Here is a 15,425-nt window from a genome sequence, read left to right as displayed (position 1 = left end):
TTTGCTTTTTTAATAGATCTGCCAAGAAAGCTGAGGCAGAGGAGAACCAGCGCAGCTACAAACAGAAAAAGAAACGAAGGAGGATAAAGGTTCAAGAGGATTCATCGAGTGAAAATGAGAATAAGGTGCTCTGTCATGTTTTGAAGTAATAAATTGGGATTTCCTGTCTCTTCTGCTCAGGGTATCTCAAACAGCTCTGCACAAAGTACAGTAAAAATTTTAAAGCTTTTCTCAATGTCAGTTCAGGCTAAAATTTGTAAAACGTCACCATTGTGGAGGTCAAACATTATGTTTGAACTAAAACTTTTCCTGTCTAGATCTTGATAAAAATGCATGATATTGAAGCAAATGGAATTTTTAATCTAAATGTAGATGAGACAGATTGTAGATTAAGGCTTTGGTAGTGTTGGAGTTTTTTTTCCTATGTGGTGTAAGTAGGGGCTGATCTGATTTAGCCTCAGTAGAACAGGAGAAAAAGTGCTTTATTAATGATCATTAGCTACTATCAAATGCTAACAGTGCCTTCAGTATGGCCTTTGCACAGCTGGGCTTATCTTTTATCTCAGAATACTTTAGAGTTAAGGTGGCACTTCTTTTGTCAGGCTTCTAAAAAAGGCATTTTTTTCTTATTAGCAGAACTTCACCTGTGTGTGTAAGAATTTCTGGGAGCTTGTCTAAGCAAGAAGGGTTTGATGATCTTGCCATAATTTTCTTGCTAATGTGTATTTCACTTAATTTCTCATAGAGTAACTCTGAGAACGAGGACAATGATGACTCAAAATCTCCTGGAAAAGGCAGGAAGAAGATCAGGAAGATTATTAAAGATGATAAGCTCAGAACAGAAACACAAAATGCACTTAAAGAAGAAGAAGAAAGAAGAAAACGTATAGCAGAGAGAGAACGGGAGAGAGAGAAATTGAGAGAGGTATGGTCTGATTCTCTGTGAATTTCTGTGAACTTGAATTCCTGATGATGTTTAACTTCAACCTCAATGTAATTTGATGAGTAATTTTTGAGAGTCCCTTACATGCAGCCTTATAAGCCCCAAGTTTTGTCTGCAGTTTGACCTTGGTAAGTTTTATTTGACTGCTGTGACCTTAGAAAGTTGTTTCAACTCCCTGTTGCTTCACTTGAGTGCCAAAGTTGTGATGCAGTAAAGAATTGAAGGTTTCTTTTTAATAACTAAATTATTGCTTCCAGTTCTGCTAGATCTGAAGTGTCTCAGATGCTGGGTGTTACTCCTGTGAGAATGTTCCTCTGATGCCTTTTCTGTTTGCAGGTGATAGAGATTGAAGATGCCTCACCTCTGAAATGTCCCATCACAACCAAGCTGGTTTTAGATGAAGATGAAGAAACCAAAGAACCATTAGTGCAGGTTCACAGGAGTATAGTGACCAGACTGAAACCACACCAAGTAGATGGTAAGGAAAGAGTTTAAAGGAAAAAAAGATTTTTTTCTCTCCAGGGGCACAGCACCTTATGCAGGCTGAATGTGAATAATAAAAACTCCTCCTGGTAAAACCAGAATGTGTGTTCTCATCTCCCTGTCCCCAGGATCAGGCAGTCTGCATCCTCACAGGAATATTTTCCAACCCAGTAACCACATCTTCAATGAAGCTGTGAATATAATCAAGTTCAGGGCAAAGATCATCCCACATACACCCCACTGGTGTGGGAATTGAATCAATAATTATCCTGACAGCTGCTTTCCTAAGACTTCTCATGATCTCAGTGATCACAGCTGTCTCTTACTGGCTGAACTTTAATAAAATGAATGTTTAATCAGAAAACTTTCAATAATTTTCTTCAGGTGTTCAGTTCATGTGGGATTGCTGTTGTGAATCTGTAAAAAAAACCAAGACATCTCCTGGCTCTGGCTGCATTCTTGCTCACTGTATGGGCCTGGGGAAAACATTACAGGTAAGACCCAAAATTTATTTCCAAGGGCTGTGTAGTTCTCTTGCAACTCAGAACAAGAAAATAAATACAGCTGGCAGGAGAGAGGCTCCAGGAACCTGTTTCTAAGACTGTGGAATAAATCTTAAGTAAATTGTGTTTTTTCTGTCCTCCTCATTCATTTTTTTCCCCTTGAATGATTTATTTTCTTGACTGCTTTAAAATTAATTTGCTGCTGCTGAAGTACAGGTTTGTCAGATTGGGTTGGTTTTATGTTTAATGCCAGGCCTTGTGTAAAGTCAGATGCTGGTGGGTTTGTGGGGGTTTTTTGAGTGGCACAGAGCTGAGGGTGACCAGGGAACTGAGGTCTCTCAAGGTATGACCAGCTCAGGCAGAGCTGTGGCTGGGGCTGGTGCACAGCAGGATTTCATCTCCAGCTCCAGCACATCTAAAAATGTGCTTTGTTTAGGGAAATGGGGGTGGCACACACAGTATGTTGACAGTCTGCAATTCTGCAGTACATTTCAGAAGTCACCTTTGAAAGGTGTATTTTTACAGACTTGATCCTGGCTTGGCTGCTGTGGTTCTTAAGGAGTTAATCACACCTTTTAGTGGAGATCAGCAGTGCTTCAGAGAGCTGTTGTGCAGGGCACTTTTTCCACCTACACTTTGCACACCATGTAGTCTGATGAAATACAGCAGAAGGTATTTTTATAGTGATCCAGATGTGTTAATGACAGTAATTTTGGCTGTAACTTCTTGATAAATCAAAGAAAGCCATAGTTAGAGACATGTATCAGTATAAGTGGTTTTGAGGGCTGCTGTATGAAGCTGAGGTGGTTGTTTTTCCCACGTGTCCATTTGCCAGTCACTGGTGTGCTCTGTGATTGTTGTCATTTGTTTTTAGCTCTTCAAAGAGCTGAACCAATCATGAGTTGTGGCAGACTTTGCCAGCTGCAGGGCAGGATGTCAGCAGAGATCAGGGAAATCAGGGAATTGGGGACTTGCTGGCCATGAGACTTCCTGGGTAGTTTTGTCTTGCACAGAACCACCAGTAAATCCTTCTGTTTTAAAAGCACTTTGCTGCCCAGTGTTCCAAGCACAGTCATGCAGTTTAAAATCCCTCTGTCAAATCAGAGTTGCCAGATACCAGGATGTGAACTTGTGGTGTTGTACCAGAAGTCCAGTGGGAGAGCTGGAGCTGCCATGGCATCACTGACTCTCCTCCAGTCCTGGTTTGTTTGCTGCTGCTCAGACAGGCAGCCCAGCAGAAGCCCTGAGTGACAGCACAAGGTTTTGGGTTTTTCCCAGCCTCAAGGAGGTTTTGTCATGCTCAGCACACAGCCAGGCTGGCTGCAGGGTGAATCCTTGGCAAACACTGCCACAGCCTGCTGCAGAGCTCTGCTGAGAGAATTTGCCTTGAAAAAAGTGTGAGGAACTGCTTTAAGACTGAAATTCACTTTTCAGAAACTTCACTGTGAATTTATTTTGTGTTTGGGATGAATGTTGGCAGAAAGCTTCGAAATTACTGATGGAAGTATTTAATTGATTGAAATGATGGGTGGAATGTAGAGGGAGGGTTTTCTGTGAAACCATTCAGCTGTTCAGAAGTATCTCAGTGTGTGAAGGATGTGTGCAGCCATGGAGCACAGAGTAAGGAGTGTTTGAACTGCAAATACACCTGCATGAAAATGTAACCAGAAATTCTATTTGTTTAACCAAAAATATATTTAAACAAGGCTGTTATTGGTGATTTAATTGCATAATTGAATAGATAACATTTATCCTTTTTTTCCTGGTATTTATTTGGTGTTCTGGCTGTTTTTTCTCTTGCAGGTAGTAAGTTTTCTCCACACAGTCTTGCTATGTGACAAACTGGATTTTCGGACAGGTCTGGTTGTGTGTCCACTCAACACTGCCTTGAACTGGCTGAATGAGTTTGAAAAATGGCAAGAAGGTTTAGAAGATGAGGAGAAACTGGAGGTAAGAGGCTTAAAAAGAGTTCTTCATGAAATAACTGGATGATTTTCAAAATTGGGAAGCTCCACCACTTAAAATAAAGGCTAAGACATGTACTTTAACTGTGTGAAAAATCTCCTTGCATTAATACATCAGAAATATTAAAAATTAGATCACTATTGAATATTTTAAGAGGAATTAAAGGGATTTTTTCCCTCTTTGGCAGGTCTATGAGCTGGCAACTGTGAAAAGGCCTCAGGAGAGGAGCTACATGCTGCAGCACTGGCAGGATGAGGGAGGTGTGATGATCATTGGCTACGAGATGTATCGAAACCTGGCACAAGGCAGGAATGTGAAGAGTAGAAAACTTAAAGAAATATTTAATAAAGCTTTAGTCGACCCAGGTAAGTGAGAATTTATACAGCTTGTATAGTTTGGACTTCCAGGTTTATGTATATGAGCAAAGAAAATAAATAGTGTTGGTAAGATTCATCAGGTTTTCTTGGTTGGCTTTTGCTGAGTTCCAGAAATTTGTTCAGGATCTCCCCCATCTGCTTTTTAAAATAGATTTCTGTAACAGTCTTTTCTATTAAATCAAATGCAAGGAATATTTTCTAGAAACTTTTCCTACCAAGTATTTTTATTTGCTGGTTTTGCTTCCTTTGCAAAGTAATTGGAGGTTTTTGTTGGGGACCCAAGGCTGTTTTAATCTGGTAATTTGTTACAACCACAAGCTGGTTTGTCCTTGATGAAAATATACCACTAAGGGGGCAACTACACATGAAAATAGTAGACAATGTACCTTAGAAGTGTGAAAAAACAAGTGTTAATGAAGTGCTAATTAAGGGAGTGCAGATAAAGCAGTTAATTATTTTTTCAGTCTTGGGAAACATATGTCTGGTTTGAGCTGAGCTGAATTTGGCAAACTTATGTCAGTGTGTATGGAAGCACTTGAAAGTATTCCAAGTTGATGTAACTGATTTCTCAGGTGCTCCCCAAAAAGGACTAAAAATTTTAGGATTAGGAAGGTTCACCAAATAGCAAAATTTCCCTAGAAATTCTGAACTGGCAACTGATAGCTTAAAAAATCTAGAGTTATGCAGAATGTCTTAAAAACTGGTTTTAAAAGTTTGTACAACTTTGCTGTCCTGTTGGTATTTCTCCTTGAGAGTGCAGGTGTGGAAGGCAGAGTGAGTGGAGCTGGGTTTTCTTGGATTTTAATTTTCTGATGGACTTTGCTTTGACAGTGTGTGATTGATTTTATTTTCTTCCCCTCCTTCTGGTTGGTAATTGTACTTGTTGAGCTTGATTTTGTGAAGTTTCCTACTAAAGTAGGGCTGTGAATTCTGTTCAAACAGACAAAAGAGTTTATTCTAAGGGGGAAAAAAACCTTCATGATTTTTGGCATTGGCCAAGTGGAACTGGCATCTCCAGCTCTGCAGAAATGCTGTTGGAGCAGCTGAAACATTAATTAATTTTCTGCCAGCTTGACTAAGTCATACAATGGCTGTGGAGTCAGGGAAGCTCCAGGACAGCAGCTGATGAACCATTTGAACTGGTTTTGTTGATGTTTTTGTTTGGTGTTTATTCCACACCCATTATTTAAGCAATGCAGGAAATGCATTTCTTGCCAATGGGTTTTTTGACTCCTCCTACCTAAGCTACAGTTCCTAAGAACAAGAAAACCCAACAACAAACCAAAAAAGAGGGGGGAACCCTGTTCTGTCAGTGCTATTCTGTGTCTGATTTTCTCAGGATATTGCATTTATTGGGGATATTGTCCAGGAAGTGAAAGCTAAGGGAGAAAAGGTGGGAATTGCTGTCTCAAAGCACTGGTGACAGTGATTCTGTATTTAGTGGGTCTTGTTCTGGTGCAGAACAAGGTGAAATAAAATGTTACACAATAACTGATTTTTGTGGGGTTTTTTCCCCTGGTGGAAAATGTAAGGGAGGACAAACAGAAGGGTTCTTACTTTGTGTCTTTGCAGCAGCATTGTCCCTTCATGGATTTGTGTTTGTGTAAGCCCAAAAATACTGGAGTGTGGGATGTTAGGAGGAGACAGTGACTGGTGTGACCTTCTCTGTCCCATCCCATGGATTTTACATCCTTCTGTGTTCCTGTTCTCCCTCCAGAGCTCTTGAGGCACTGGGACAGGGCAGTGTTTGGGCTTAGCTCGTGCCTTTGTGTACTTTAATCGAGTTTGGAAGCTGCAGCACATTGACCCTCAGAGATTTTGGATAATTCCAGATGGACTTGGAGCCTCCTGTTCAGTTCTCTTCTAGGACTGGTTGATAGAGTGCAATCAGACCATTGGGAAAGCCAACCTTGAAATAATTCCTTAATTATTTTTGTAGAATCATGGAAACTTCAAGGTGGAAAAGACCTCCAGGGTGGAGTGCAGACTCCCCATGCCCACTAAACTGTGCCATGATCTTCCATCTCTGTTCATTTTTTGAGCACTTCAGGGGTGATGACTCCACCACCTCCCTGGGCAATTCCTTCTATGCTTAACCAGCCTTTCAGTGAAGAAATTTTCCTAATATCCAGCCTGAACCTCTCCTGGCACAACTTGCAGGCATTTCATGTTGCCTCATCCCTTTCTCTATTTTAAGTAATTGCAGGAAGACAGAAGTGTCTGTGTGTTGTTACCCATTCATCTTTGGAGCCATTTGGATTGGCTAAGTGTGCATTGCAAGATTCTCATTTGTTTCTTGCTCCCTTGGTGGGTCAGCTTGGACAGTTGCAGGAGAAAACCATGTACAGGCTTCTGCTGGGACTGGAAATAGGGAACCCTTGGCCTCTGGGAGCACTTCCCAGTCAAAAAGGTGCAAAATTGGGATTGGAGTGCTAATTTAATGAGATGTGTCTGGTGAATTCTGCTGGACTAGGACACAGTACAGGAAAGGCTTGTGTTGCACTGTCAGGGGGAGCAGAGGGGGAAGGTTTAGCCAAAGTTTCTGGGTGGAGAAGTGATTTCATTAATTATCCAGCTCAGCTATGTGGAAGAATGGCAGGATTTTATACACATGCAGGGTTTGCAGCCTGCCTTGTGCCACTGCTAAGGGCTGTTGGTTATTGATCATTGCTGTGCTCTGCTTGAGGAACTTCAAACACTTTTTAAATTTATTTTTTTTTACTTGTTGCTTCTAACAAAAATTCTGGTACTGTTTAATTGGAGGCTTCTCTTTAATTGGCAGTTGTATAAAGTTCTTGTAGACTTCAGAGGAGCAGGAGAACTGTGTGTATATATCCATATCTGTCTTTTATGTATTTCAATATATTAACATGTGCAAGTACAGTAAGAAGGGTGAGAAGATGAAGACTTTGAGGAAGGATTGCATGAGTAGGGCTTTGTAGCCTAGGAAAAAAACACCAAAATTTTCCACCATTTAAGAGCTGGTTAATGAAAGGAGTGTTGTCAGTTGGTTTTGACATGATCAGGAGAAAGGAAAGGGCAGAATTTATTCAGATTTGTAGCAAATTGGGTGTTACTGCTCAGTGTTTTAGCAAGAGAGAGGCTGTGGAGTTTCCCACTTCTGTCAGGTCTGCCCCTTTCTCATAACCCTAATCTCAGATGGAGAAAATGATCTAAATGATCCCCTGAGGTCCCTTTAAGCTTTACATTCCTTTATCATATTTTGAGGAATGTTCTGTCCATAATGATTTGCATTTGAATTTTGGAAGAACAAGGGAAAACCCCCACAAATGGATGAAAATCTCTGCTGCTGAGCTGTAGCCAAGATGTTAGTTCAAGATATCAGTGCTGCATTGCTGCCAAGCAAACCATGAATAATTGTACTGAGCTAGGGGTTTTTCATATTTTTTCTGTCATTCACTTGCTCTAAACAGTTTGAGTTTTGGTTTTAAAATTTAATTTCTTTACCTTCATGTGAATGAATCACAGTCTTTAATGAAATGAGGACTAGAGAAAGGATCTGTCACTGCTAGAGGTGGTTACTTCAAATGAGAGGAAGGCTTTGTGTGTAGGCACTCAGTGTTTTTCATTCTTTCAAAACTGGGGAGGTACAAAAGTCATGAAATAATATGGGGAAATGTTTCTGTGGCAGGTGGGAAATTCAGAAATCCATTGGCTTGGACAAGCCTGAGTGCATTTGGAATTCATATGTGGATTTTCATAATTGTCTTCCAGACTTGTTTGAAAAGTTTGGGGTTTGTTTTGTTTGGGTTTTTTGCTTGGAAAGAAATATCTTCTTGATTCCTTTCTCTTCACATGTAAGATTCAAATCACTTTTAAATCACCTTCAAATGGCATGATTAAAGTGACTGGCACTGGTGTGTGTGTGTGTAGTCAGAGGTGTAATCAATTCTCTGCTGTTGATCACTGCCCTAGAATTAATTTTATTCTTTAGAAGGCAGTTTGAATTTCGTCGGAGACAAAATATTCTCAATAAATTATAAAAGATTAAACTGTCCTTGCTGACAAATCCTCCCCTGCTCCTCAAATATTGGCCTTTTTAGTGCTGAATTGCTGAACTCAACTGGTGGCTTTTCTCCAAGGGGCAGCAAATTGTCATGAGCTGCTTTCAGAGTTGAGAGTTCTGGAACTGAGGTCAGGTTTAGAGCTGGTAAAACATTTATTCTGAGTTACTACTTGGATCCTAGAATATCTTTTACTTCATTTTCAAGGAAAGAAATTCCAGAAATTGTGCTAAGTCTGAAAACAATTAAGAGTAAGTCAGTCCTGCCAAGTTGGGTATTATTTATCTTATTATTAGAGTTGCTTTGCATGCTGTGGGAATGTGTTGTGGTTTTGACATTCCTTGTGCAGCTCACTTAAACCAGACTGATATTTTATCTCCTGGAAGAAAGATGAGGACATTCCTGAGGTGACTTTCAGCTGCAAGGTGGCAATTCACTTGTCTGTAATTCAGATCAAATCTGGTTGTGTTTTTTATTATCTAAGACTTCTGATTGCACTCTGTTCCCCTAGTGTTATTCTTGCCTTAATGAAAAATTTCAGGTTACCTGATTTTGGGTGTTTTGGGATTGCCTAAATGTCAGTAGATGGCAGCCTAAAGCTGGAGAGAAGGAAGTTTCACTGAGTTTTGACAGGATGGATGGAGGTGCAGCCATGCACAAGCAGCAGCAGGAATGGACCATTTTATCAGGAATATGCTGCAAAGCTGAGTTGAATCCTTGCCATGAAGACTTTACAAACAACAGCCTTGATTTTATCAGAGTGGCTCCTCTGAATGCTTGTGCAAAGGCTGAGTGAGAACCCAATCAGTGCTAAAAAATCTCACCATAAAACACACCCAAAAAGTTTGAAAAAACCCCAAAGTAACATTGGTGTAGAACAAATTTTGGATACTTTAAGCTGTCAGGTTCTTTGTGGCAATGAAATATTGTGGAGAGATTTAATATTGTTTCTTTCCAGGTCCTGACTTCGTGGTGTGTGATGAGGGACACATATTAAAAAATGAAGCATCTGCTGTCTCCAAGGCAATGAATTCTATTAAATCTAGGAGAAGAATAATTCTGACAGGAACACCACTGCAGAATAATCTTATAGAATGTGAGTTGTTGTCTTTTATTTCCTTCAGTGCACTTTTGCCTGTCAGCCATAGAAGATGTGGTGCTGTTCACAGGGGTCCCAGGATGTGGGAAGAGATGAGAATCTTGACTCCATGTTTCAGAAGGCTGATTTGCTATTTTATGATCTATATTGTATTAAAAGAAAATGATATATTAAAACTATACTAAAAGATTAGAAGAAAGGATTTCATCAGAAGACTGGCAAGGAATAGAAGGGCAATGGAATGATAATAAAATCTTGTGACTGACCAGAGAGTCCCAGGCAGCCAGACTGGGATTGGCCATTAATTAAAAACCACCACGTGAGACCAATCCCAGATCCACCTGTTGCATTCCACAGCAGCAGATAATCATTGCTTACACTTTGTTCCTGAGGCCTCTCAGCTTCTCAGGAGAAAAAATCCCAAAGAAAGGATTTTTCATAAAACATGTCTGTGACAGATATTTGGAAGAAAAGGATTTGAAGCAGCGCAGCTGCCCACTAAGTTTCTAAGATTCACTGAGACCTGTATTTAGCTGTGGCACATTTCTCTTCTGTTTGCATTAATGCCAGCACTGTGCTTTCCATGTGGAAGCACTCATGGTGACCTGTTTCTCCTAGATCACTGCATGGTGAACTTCATTAAGGAGAACTTGCTTGGCTCCATCAAGGAGTTCCGGAACCGGTTCATCAATCCCATCCAGAACGGGCAGTGTGCAGACTCCACCCCCGTGGATGTCAGGGTGATGAAGAAACGTGCTCACATCCTCTATGAGATGCTGGCTGGCTGTGTTCAGGTGAGAACACTTTGTTCCTAACTCATCATTTCCCTCCAGGGAAGGAGAGGAGTTCTTTTGTTTCACTCTGAAATCACCCAAGTCCTGGAAACTTCTGATTTGAGAGCTCCATAAATCTTTTAACTTAAATATTTTCACTATTTTGCTGGAAAAAAAATTTTACAATATTTTGCAGGATTGTTAGATCCCTGCATTATTTGTGACTAGAAAACTTCATAATTTTTCTCCAAATGTCCATGTATTCTAAAATACAAGTATTAGAGATTACAGCTACTTCCTGCTGGGAGACAAGAACATTTTTAGGTAGAGTAGGACATTAGTTGCTCTGAAATATTCCATTTTAATTCCATAAGCACATTTAAGATCTGCCTTAAAGTTTGCAGAGAAAGTTGCTAGTCCTAATTTGTCAGTTATTTCTGAACATGTATTTTTTCTGATCTGCAAGAATCAGAACAGTGGAAAACAAGAGAGAAGGAAAATTATTCAGTTTCAAGAGGGTGAAGAACTTGTTACTTTCTAGACCTTAGATAAAAAAGCTTTGGCTGGAGCCCACATGGATTTTCTCCAGCCCTGTGCAGAGCAGATGCTGTCCATAGAGAGCAGCTCTGTCTTGTGGTCACTGGCTGAGTGGGGAGACAGAGTAGAGTCAGAGGCAAAAAAACCCAAAACAGAGGTAAAATCTGGTTTTAGTATTCTTAAAAAAAAAAACCAAGAGTAGTTCCCAGAGCAGCTCCTGGAGTTGCAGTGAACTTTGCAAGGACTTGGAACTGGGCATGGGCTTGGCAGGTCATGGACTTTGGCCTGAGAAGCTCCCGAGTGGGGCAGGTGGGTTCCTGCTGCAGGGCCTGAGGAAATTGTATTTCTGGGCTGATTTTCCCCCTCTGGGGCTGAAAGCACCAGGATCACCATCCCTGATCCCACAGTGCTTTGTCCTTTGAGATGCCCCAAGTGCTGAAGCTCTCAGGAGTGGTTCCCACGTTTCTGTGACTGAAGCAGTGTCTGTGACCTTGCAGAGGAAGGATTACACAGCCTTGACCAAGTTCCTGCCCCCCAAGTACGAGTACGTGCTCGAGGTGAGGATGACCCCCATCCAGTGCAAGCTCTACCAGTATTACCTGGATCATCTGACAGGTATGTGCCTGCAGCTCTGATGGCATTTCATAAGGGGCATTTTGCCACACTTGCTAGGTGAAAATCAACTTTCTGGACATTGCATAAGGTGCTTGGACAACAAAAAAAATAAGATTTGTTTGTAGGAGAATACTGCAGCATTAAAGGTAGCTCAGATTAGTTAGATTCATTGAGACCTAAATGCAAATGTTATTTTGTGTTTTCCACCTTGGGCTGCTTTTACAAAACCTGAATAGACAAGTTTGTCTTTTTAAGAGGATTTGTGTACATTCCTGTACTGGGGAGCAATGTGCTTTTATGTAAGAAATGTAATAATGTTTCTCATTATCAAGAAAATGGAGAAAATCTAATTTTGACAGCTTTAACTGGGAAAAAAAATGGCTGTGAGTGAGTAATTTGAGTCCTTTTACAAGAGATGTTGCAGTATGATGTGCAGCTGGAAAGAACACTCAGATGTGCTGTGCTGGGCTCTTCAAAGGGGAGCAGAGTGTGGCAAACTCACTTCAGGGCTCACTCTAAAACCTGAACTTTATTGTCAGGTGTAGGTGGTGGCAATGAAGGTGGAAGAGGCAAAGCTGGAGCTAAACTATTCCAGGATTTCCAGATGTTGAGCAGAATCTGGACTCACCCTTGGTGTTTGCAGCTGGACTATATTAGCAAAGAAAATAAGGTAAATTAGATATATCAAAATACTCTCACTTGAGAACTTTCCAAATAAGCTCTGCCAAGCTCTAGGTAAAGTTTCGTCAGATTAATGGAAATCTTTGTTGCTGTGGGGTCATTTTGCTGCTGGTTTTGTCATATTTTTCTTGCTGGGATTGGCATACGTTGTCATTCTTAATCATTTTTCAAGGCCAGGCCTTTGTAGAACTTCCCATTGTTTAAATGAAGAGTGAGCAGATGGCTAAAGGTTTCATAGAAGCCTCTGGGTGAACATGGTTAATAATTTCTGTTTTTTCTCTTTTGAGGGCTATTTTGATGAAGACAGCATGGATGACTTCATAGCTTCAGATTCAGATGAAACTTCCATGAGCTTAAGTTCTGATGATTATGCAAAGTAATTGACTTTTTATTTACTTTGTTGGTGTTCTTTCCCTTATAGAACTGATTTCTATAAAGTGAATGTTCATTTTGTATTTTATGTGTCTGATAGAATATGTTTTCTTTTACTGGGATTTAAAAAAAATAAAATAATGGGGTGTTTAATGTTGCTTTTTAGGAAAAAAAAATCCAAGGGGAAAAAGGTGACAAAAGAGTGTAGCTCAAGTGGGAGTGGCAGTGATAATGATGTTGAAGTCATTAAAGTCTGGAATTCAAGATCTCGTGGAGGTGGGGAAGGAAATGTGGAAGATCTTACAAACAACCCAGCATCAACAAAGTCAGATGAAGGTGAGGATAACACAGAGTGGTGAAAACGGTGAGGCAGCTTTGTTTTGCAAAAGGCAATTTGAGAGGGCTCTCAGGAATTCTGCTGTGTGGCAGAATGGCAAATTCCTCAATTCACACTTACAGCTCCTGCTACTTCTAATTAAGTATTTATCCTGGAAAAACAAGAGGCATCAGCTTAGAACTCAGTGGTTTTGAGGCAGGGAAGCTGCACAGTGACATTTTTAAATTCCGAAGTACAAAATTATATAACCTGGAAGATTAATGGAAAGATTAGGAAATATATCTGTCATAATTTGTTGCATCTGGAATTTGAATTGGCTGCTGAGCAAGCAGATCCAGTGCAGCAGGAACACAAGACCTCTTTAAAGTTGTTATTCAAACTTCTTACAGCTGCACACTGAATTTTTGGGTTTTTTTCCTGTAATGATCTAGCTTTTGTCTTGTATCTGGTGTCACAGAGATAATTTTCTGATTCTGTTATTTCACCTGTGTCTAATCTCTTTCCCTAAGTAATTTAAAATTTTTGGGAGACTTCAGGTGAGAAATCTTTTTTTTTGCCCCCATCCCAGTGACAACATCTTGTAAATGTGTAAGGGGTGGAGGGTGTTGTATGTACCAGAGATTCACAGAGATTTCACAGAGATTAAATGTGTTAAAGGAATCACATTCTAGGCAGGCTGAGTTTCTGTCTCTGCATCCCTTAAATATTTAACTCTTGTAATTGCTGGTAGTGCAAATGCTGGGTTTTTTTTTTTGTTTTGTTTTGGTTTTTGGTGGTTTTTTTTTTTTTTTTGTCTTTTTAACTCTTTTCATACCAGTTAAGTCTGATAATGAGGGGACAATTCTGTAGTTCAGAGCATTTAAATGAAGATCGTGTTCTCATGTTTTTATCTCTTTTTCTTTGGTGTTTTTAAAGGCAAAGCTACATCCTCTTCCAATCCTGGCAGCCCAGCTCCTGACTGGTACAAAGATTTTGTCACTGATGCAGATGCTGAGGTGTTGGAACATTCTGGGAAAATGGTGCTGCTCTTTGAAATCCTCAGAATGGCAGAGGAGCTGGGAGACAAAGTGTAAGTTCTGGACAGGTCCTTGAAGACTTCAGGAATATCTTGTATGACAGTCACATCTATATAAAATAGATTAGTCTGACAGTGTTCCCCATCCATCCACTCTCCATTCTGCTGTTTCTGAAGCAGACAAGCATGGTGCACTCATTTTTGGCAGGGATCTTCCCACACCTGCACGTGCCCCACTGAAGTCTTGCTCTGTTTGTCTCAAAGGTCATATCAGAGAGAGGAGGGAACAAAAATGAAGCAGTGCAACAATTAAAACTACTCCAGAGATGAATTCTGTGTTTCCCTGTTTCTTTTTTCAGCCTAGTGTTCAGCCAGTCCCTGATATCTCTGGATTTGATAGAAGATTTCCTGGAGCTGGCTAACAGGGAGAAATCTGAGAGAGATCAGCCTCCTATCTACAAAGGTGAGTGTCTCCCCCAACAACTGCAGTGCTCAGAGCTCTTTCCCAAGTGTCTATTCAGTGCCTGAGGAGTGGTTTGAAATCAGTGTTTCCATTAGGCTGTTGCATGCTCTGGGCTGCCCCTGGGGCTGGCAGGGTTATTGGGCTCCCATTGTGGACTCTGACTTCACTCTCTGTCATCCAGGCTTCTTGTAGCCTAAGCAGATTAAATGTTCACATCTAGAAGAAGGCATTTGGTTCAATCCTGCACAAAAATGATGTTAAATTCTGGTGTGTGGCAAAGCCTGATCCTCCTGGGAGAGAGAGTGTGAAGGGAAATGAGGCTGCTTTAAACCAGTGTGGAAAATGTGAGTTTAGGCTTTATGTGCACAGCAGCAGGTTGGCTTGTGGATTTCATAGGGAGCAAGTATTGAATCAGTTATTATCCTAGTGATGCTCAAATGGCATGGAATGCCTCAGTGAGATGTTCCCAGAGCTCTTCAGGGTGCTGTTCCTCCTTTCCCAGAGTTTCATTGCCAGGACATGTGGATTGAAGAACTCCTCCAAGTCTGCCTTTCCTTTCCAGTCTCTCATAACTCTTCCTTGAATTTGCACTTGAGCTAAGGGAAAAGTGGCTCAGTGATGGTGACTGGAGATCTCCAGGATCTGTGTCTCACAGATTTATTGTTCCTGCCTGTTGTTCCCGTTCTGAATTTTGTCATCTCAGACATTGCAAGGTGTCTTGTTGAGGAGCTGTGCCTTTGTTCTGAGATTTTAAAGAGGTTGGGGTTTTCCATGTGTGGTAGCTCTGGCCAGCAAAATTAGACCATGGCAAGGTTCACCTTTCCTGACAGAACTCACCAATCTGCCTCTACAGTGGATTGAATTGAGCAGTGCTGCTCCCAAAACCATTGTTTTCTTTATGATTGATGGCTCAGGGATATCAGTGTTGTGTACAAATACCTTGATGGCCAGAGAGGGTGGAAGATTACTGAGAGAAGAAAATCCTCCAGCAGCTGTAGTTATTTTTTCCCCCAGTCTGACAAGAAATTGCTCTAATTCACAGGGTAATTAAACCCAAAGATTTTGCTGGGTTTCAGTTTCAAAATGAGTTTGACCCTTGAAATCTCCTTTGGAGCATTGACTTCTCAGTGCTGGTTGTGTGAGAGACTGACACTGGTGCTGTAATGTGAACCTGCCTGGATCCATTGGCAAAGTGCAATTAACAGCACCTAAAGATGAGATGTGACAGCATCTTGGG

At 40.7% G+C, this 15,425-nt stretch overlaps 1 protein-coding gene across 4 annotated transcripts in view; it reads left to right on the top strand.

Annotated features, from left to right (window-relative positions):
- ATRX (ATRX chromatin remodeler) overlaps positions 1-15,425 on the top strand; it is a 68,024-nt gene that overhangs the window by 38,343 nt on the left and 14,256 nt on the right. For all 4 annotated transcript variants that reach the window (XM_059859382.1, XM_059859381.1, XM_059859384.1 and 1 more), the window contains 14 exons: positions 17-125; positions 746-925; positions 1,280-1,421; positions 1,811-1,920; positions 3,733-3,879; positions 4,082-4,259; positions 9,255-9,392; positions 10,014-10,189; positions 11,203-11,320; positions 11,860-11,990; positions 12,289-12,377; positions 12,540-12,709; positions 13,626-13,779; positions 14,085-14,188. In XM_059859382.1, coding sequence (XP_059715365.1) covers positions 17-125; positions 746-925; positions 1,280-1,421; positions 1,811-1,920; positions 3,733-3,879; positions 4,082-4,259; positions 9,255-9,392; positions 10,014-10,189; positions 11,203-11,320; positions 11,860-11,990; positions 12,289-12,377; positions 12,540-12,709; positions 13,626-13,779; positions 14,085-14,188 — 1,946 coding nt within the window. The remainder of the gene's footprint in view (positions 1-16; positions 126-745; positions 926-1,279; positions 1,422-1,810; positions 1,921-3,732; positions 3,880-4,081; positions 4,260-9,254; positions 9,393-10,013; positions 10,190-11,202; positions 11,321-11,859; positions 11,991-12,288; positions 12,378-12,539; positions 12,710-13,625; positions 13,780-14,084; positions 14,189-15,425) is intronic.

Source organism: Haemorhous mexicanus, chromosome 14 (assembly GCF_027477595.1).
Source record: "Haemorhous mexicanus isolate bHaeMex1 chromosome 14, bHaeMex1.pri, whole genome shotgun sequence".
Classification (NCBI taxonomy): Eukaryota; Metazoa; Chordata; class Aves; order Passeriformes; family Fringillidae; genus Haemorhous; species Haemorhous mexicanus.
The sequence above is the reverse complement of the archived record's forward strand: the minus strand, read 5'-3'. Positions and strand labels throughout refer to the sequence as shown.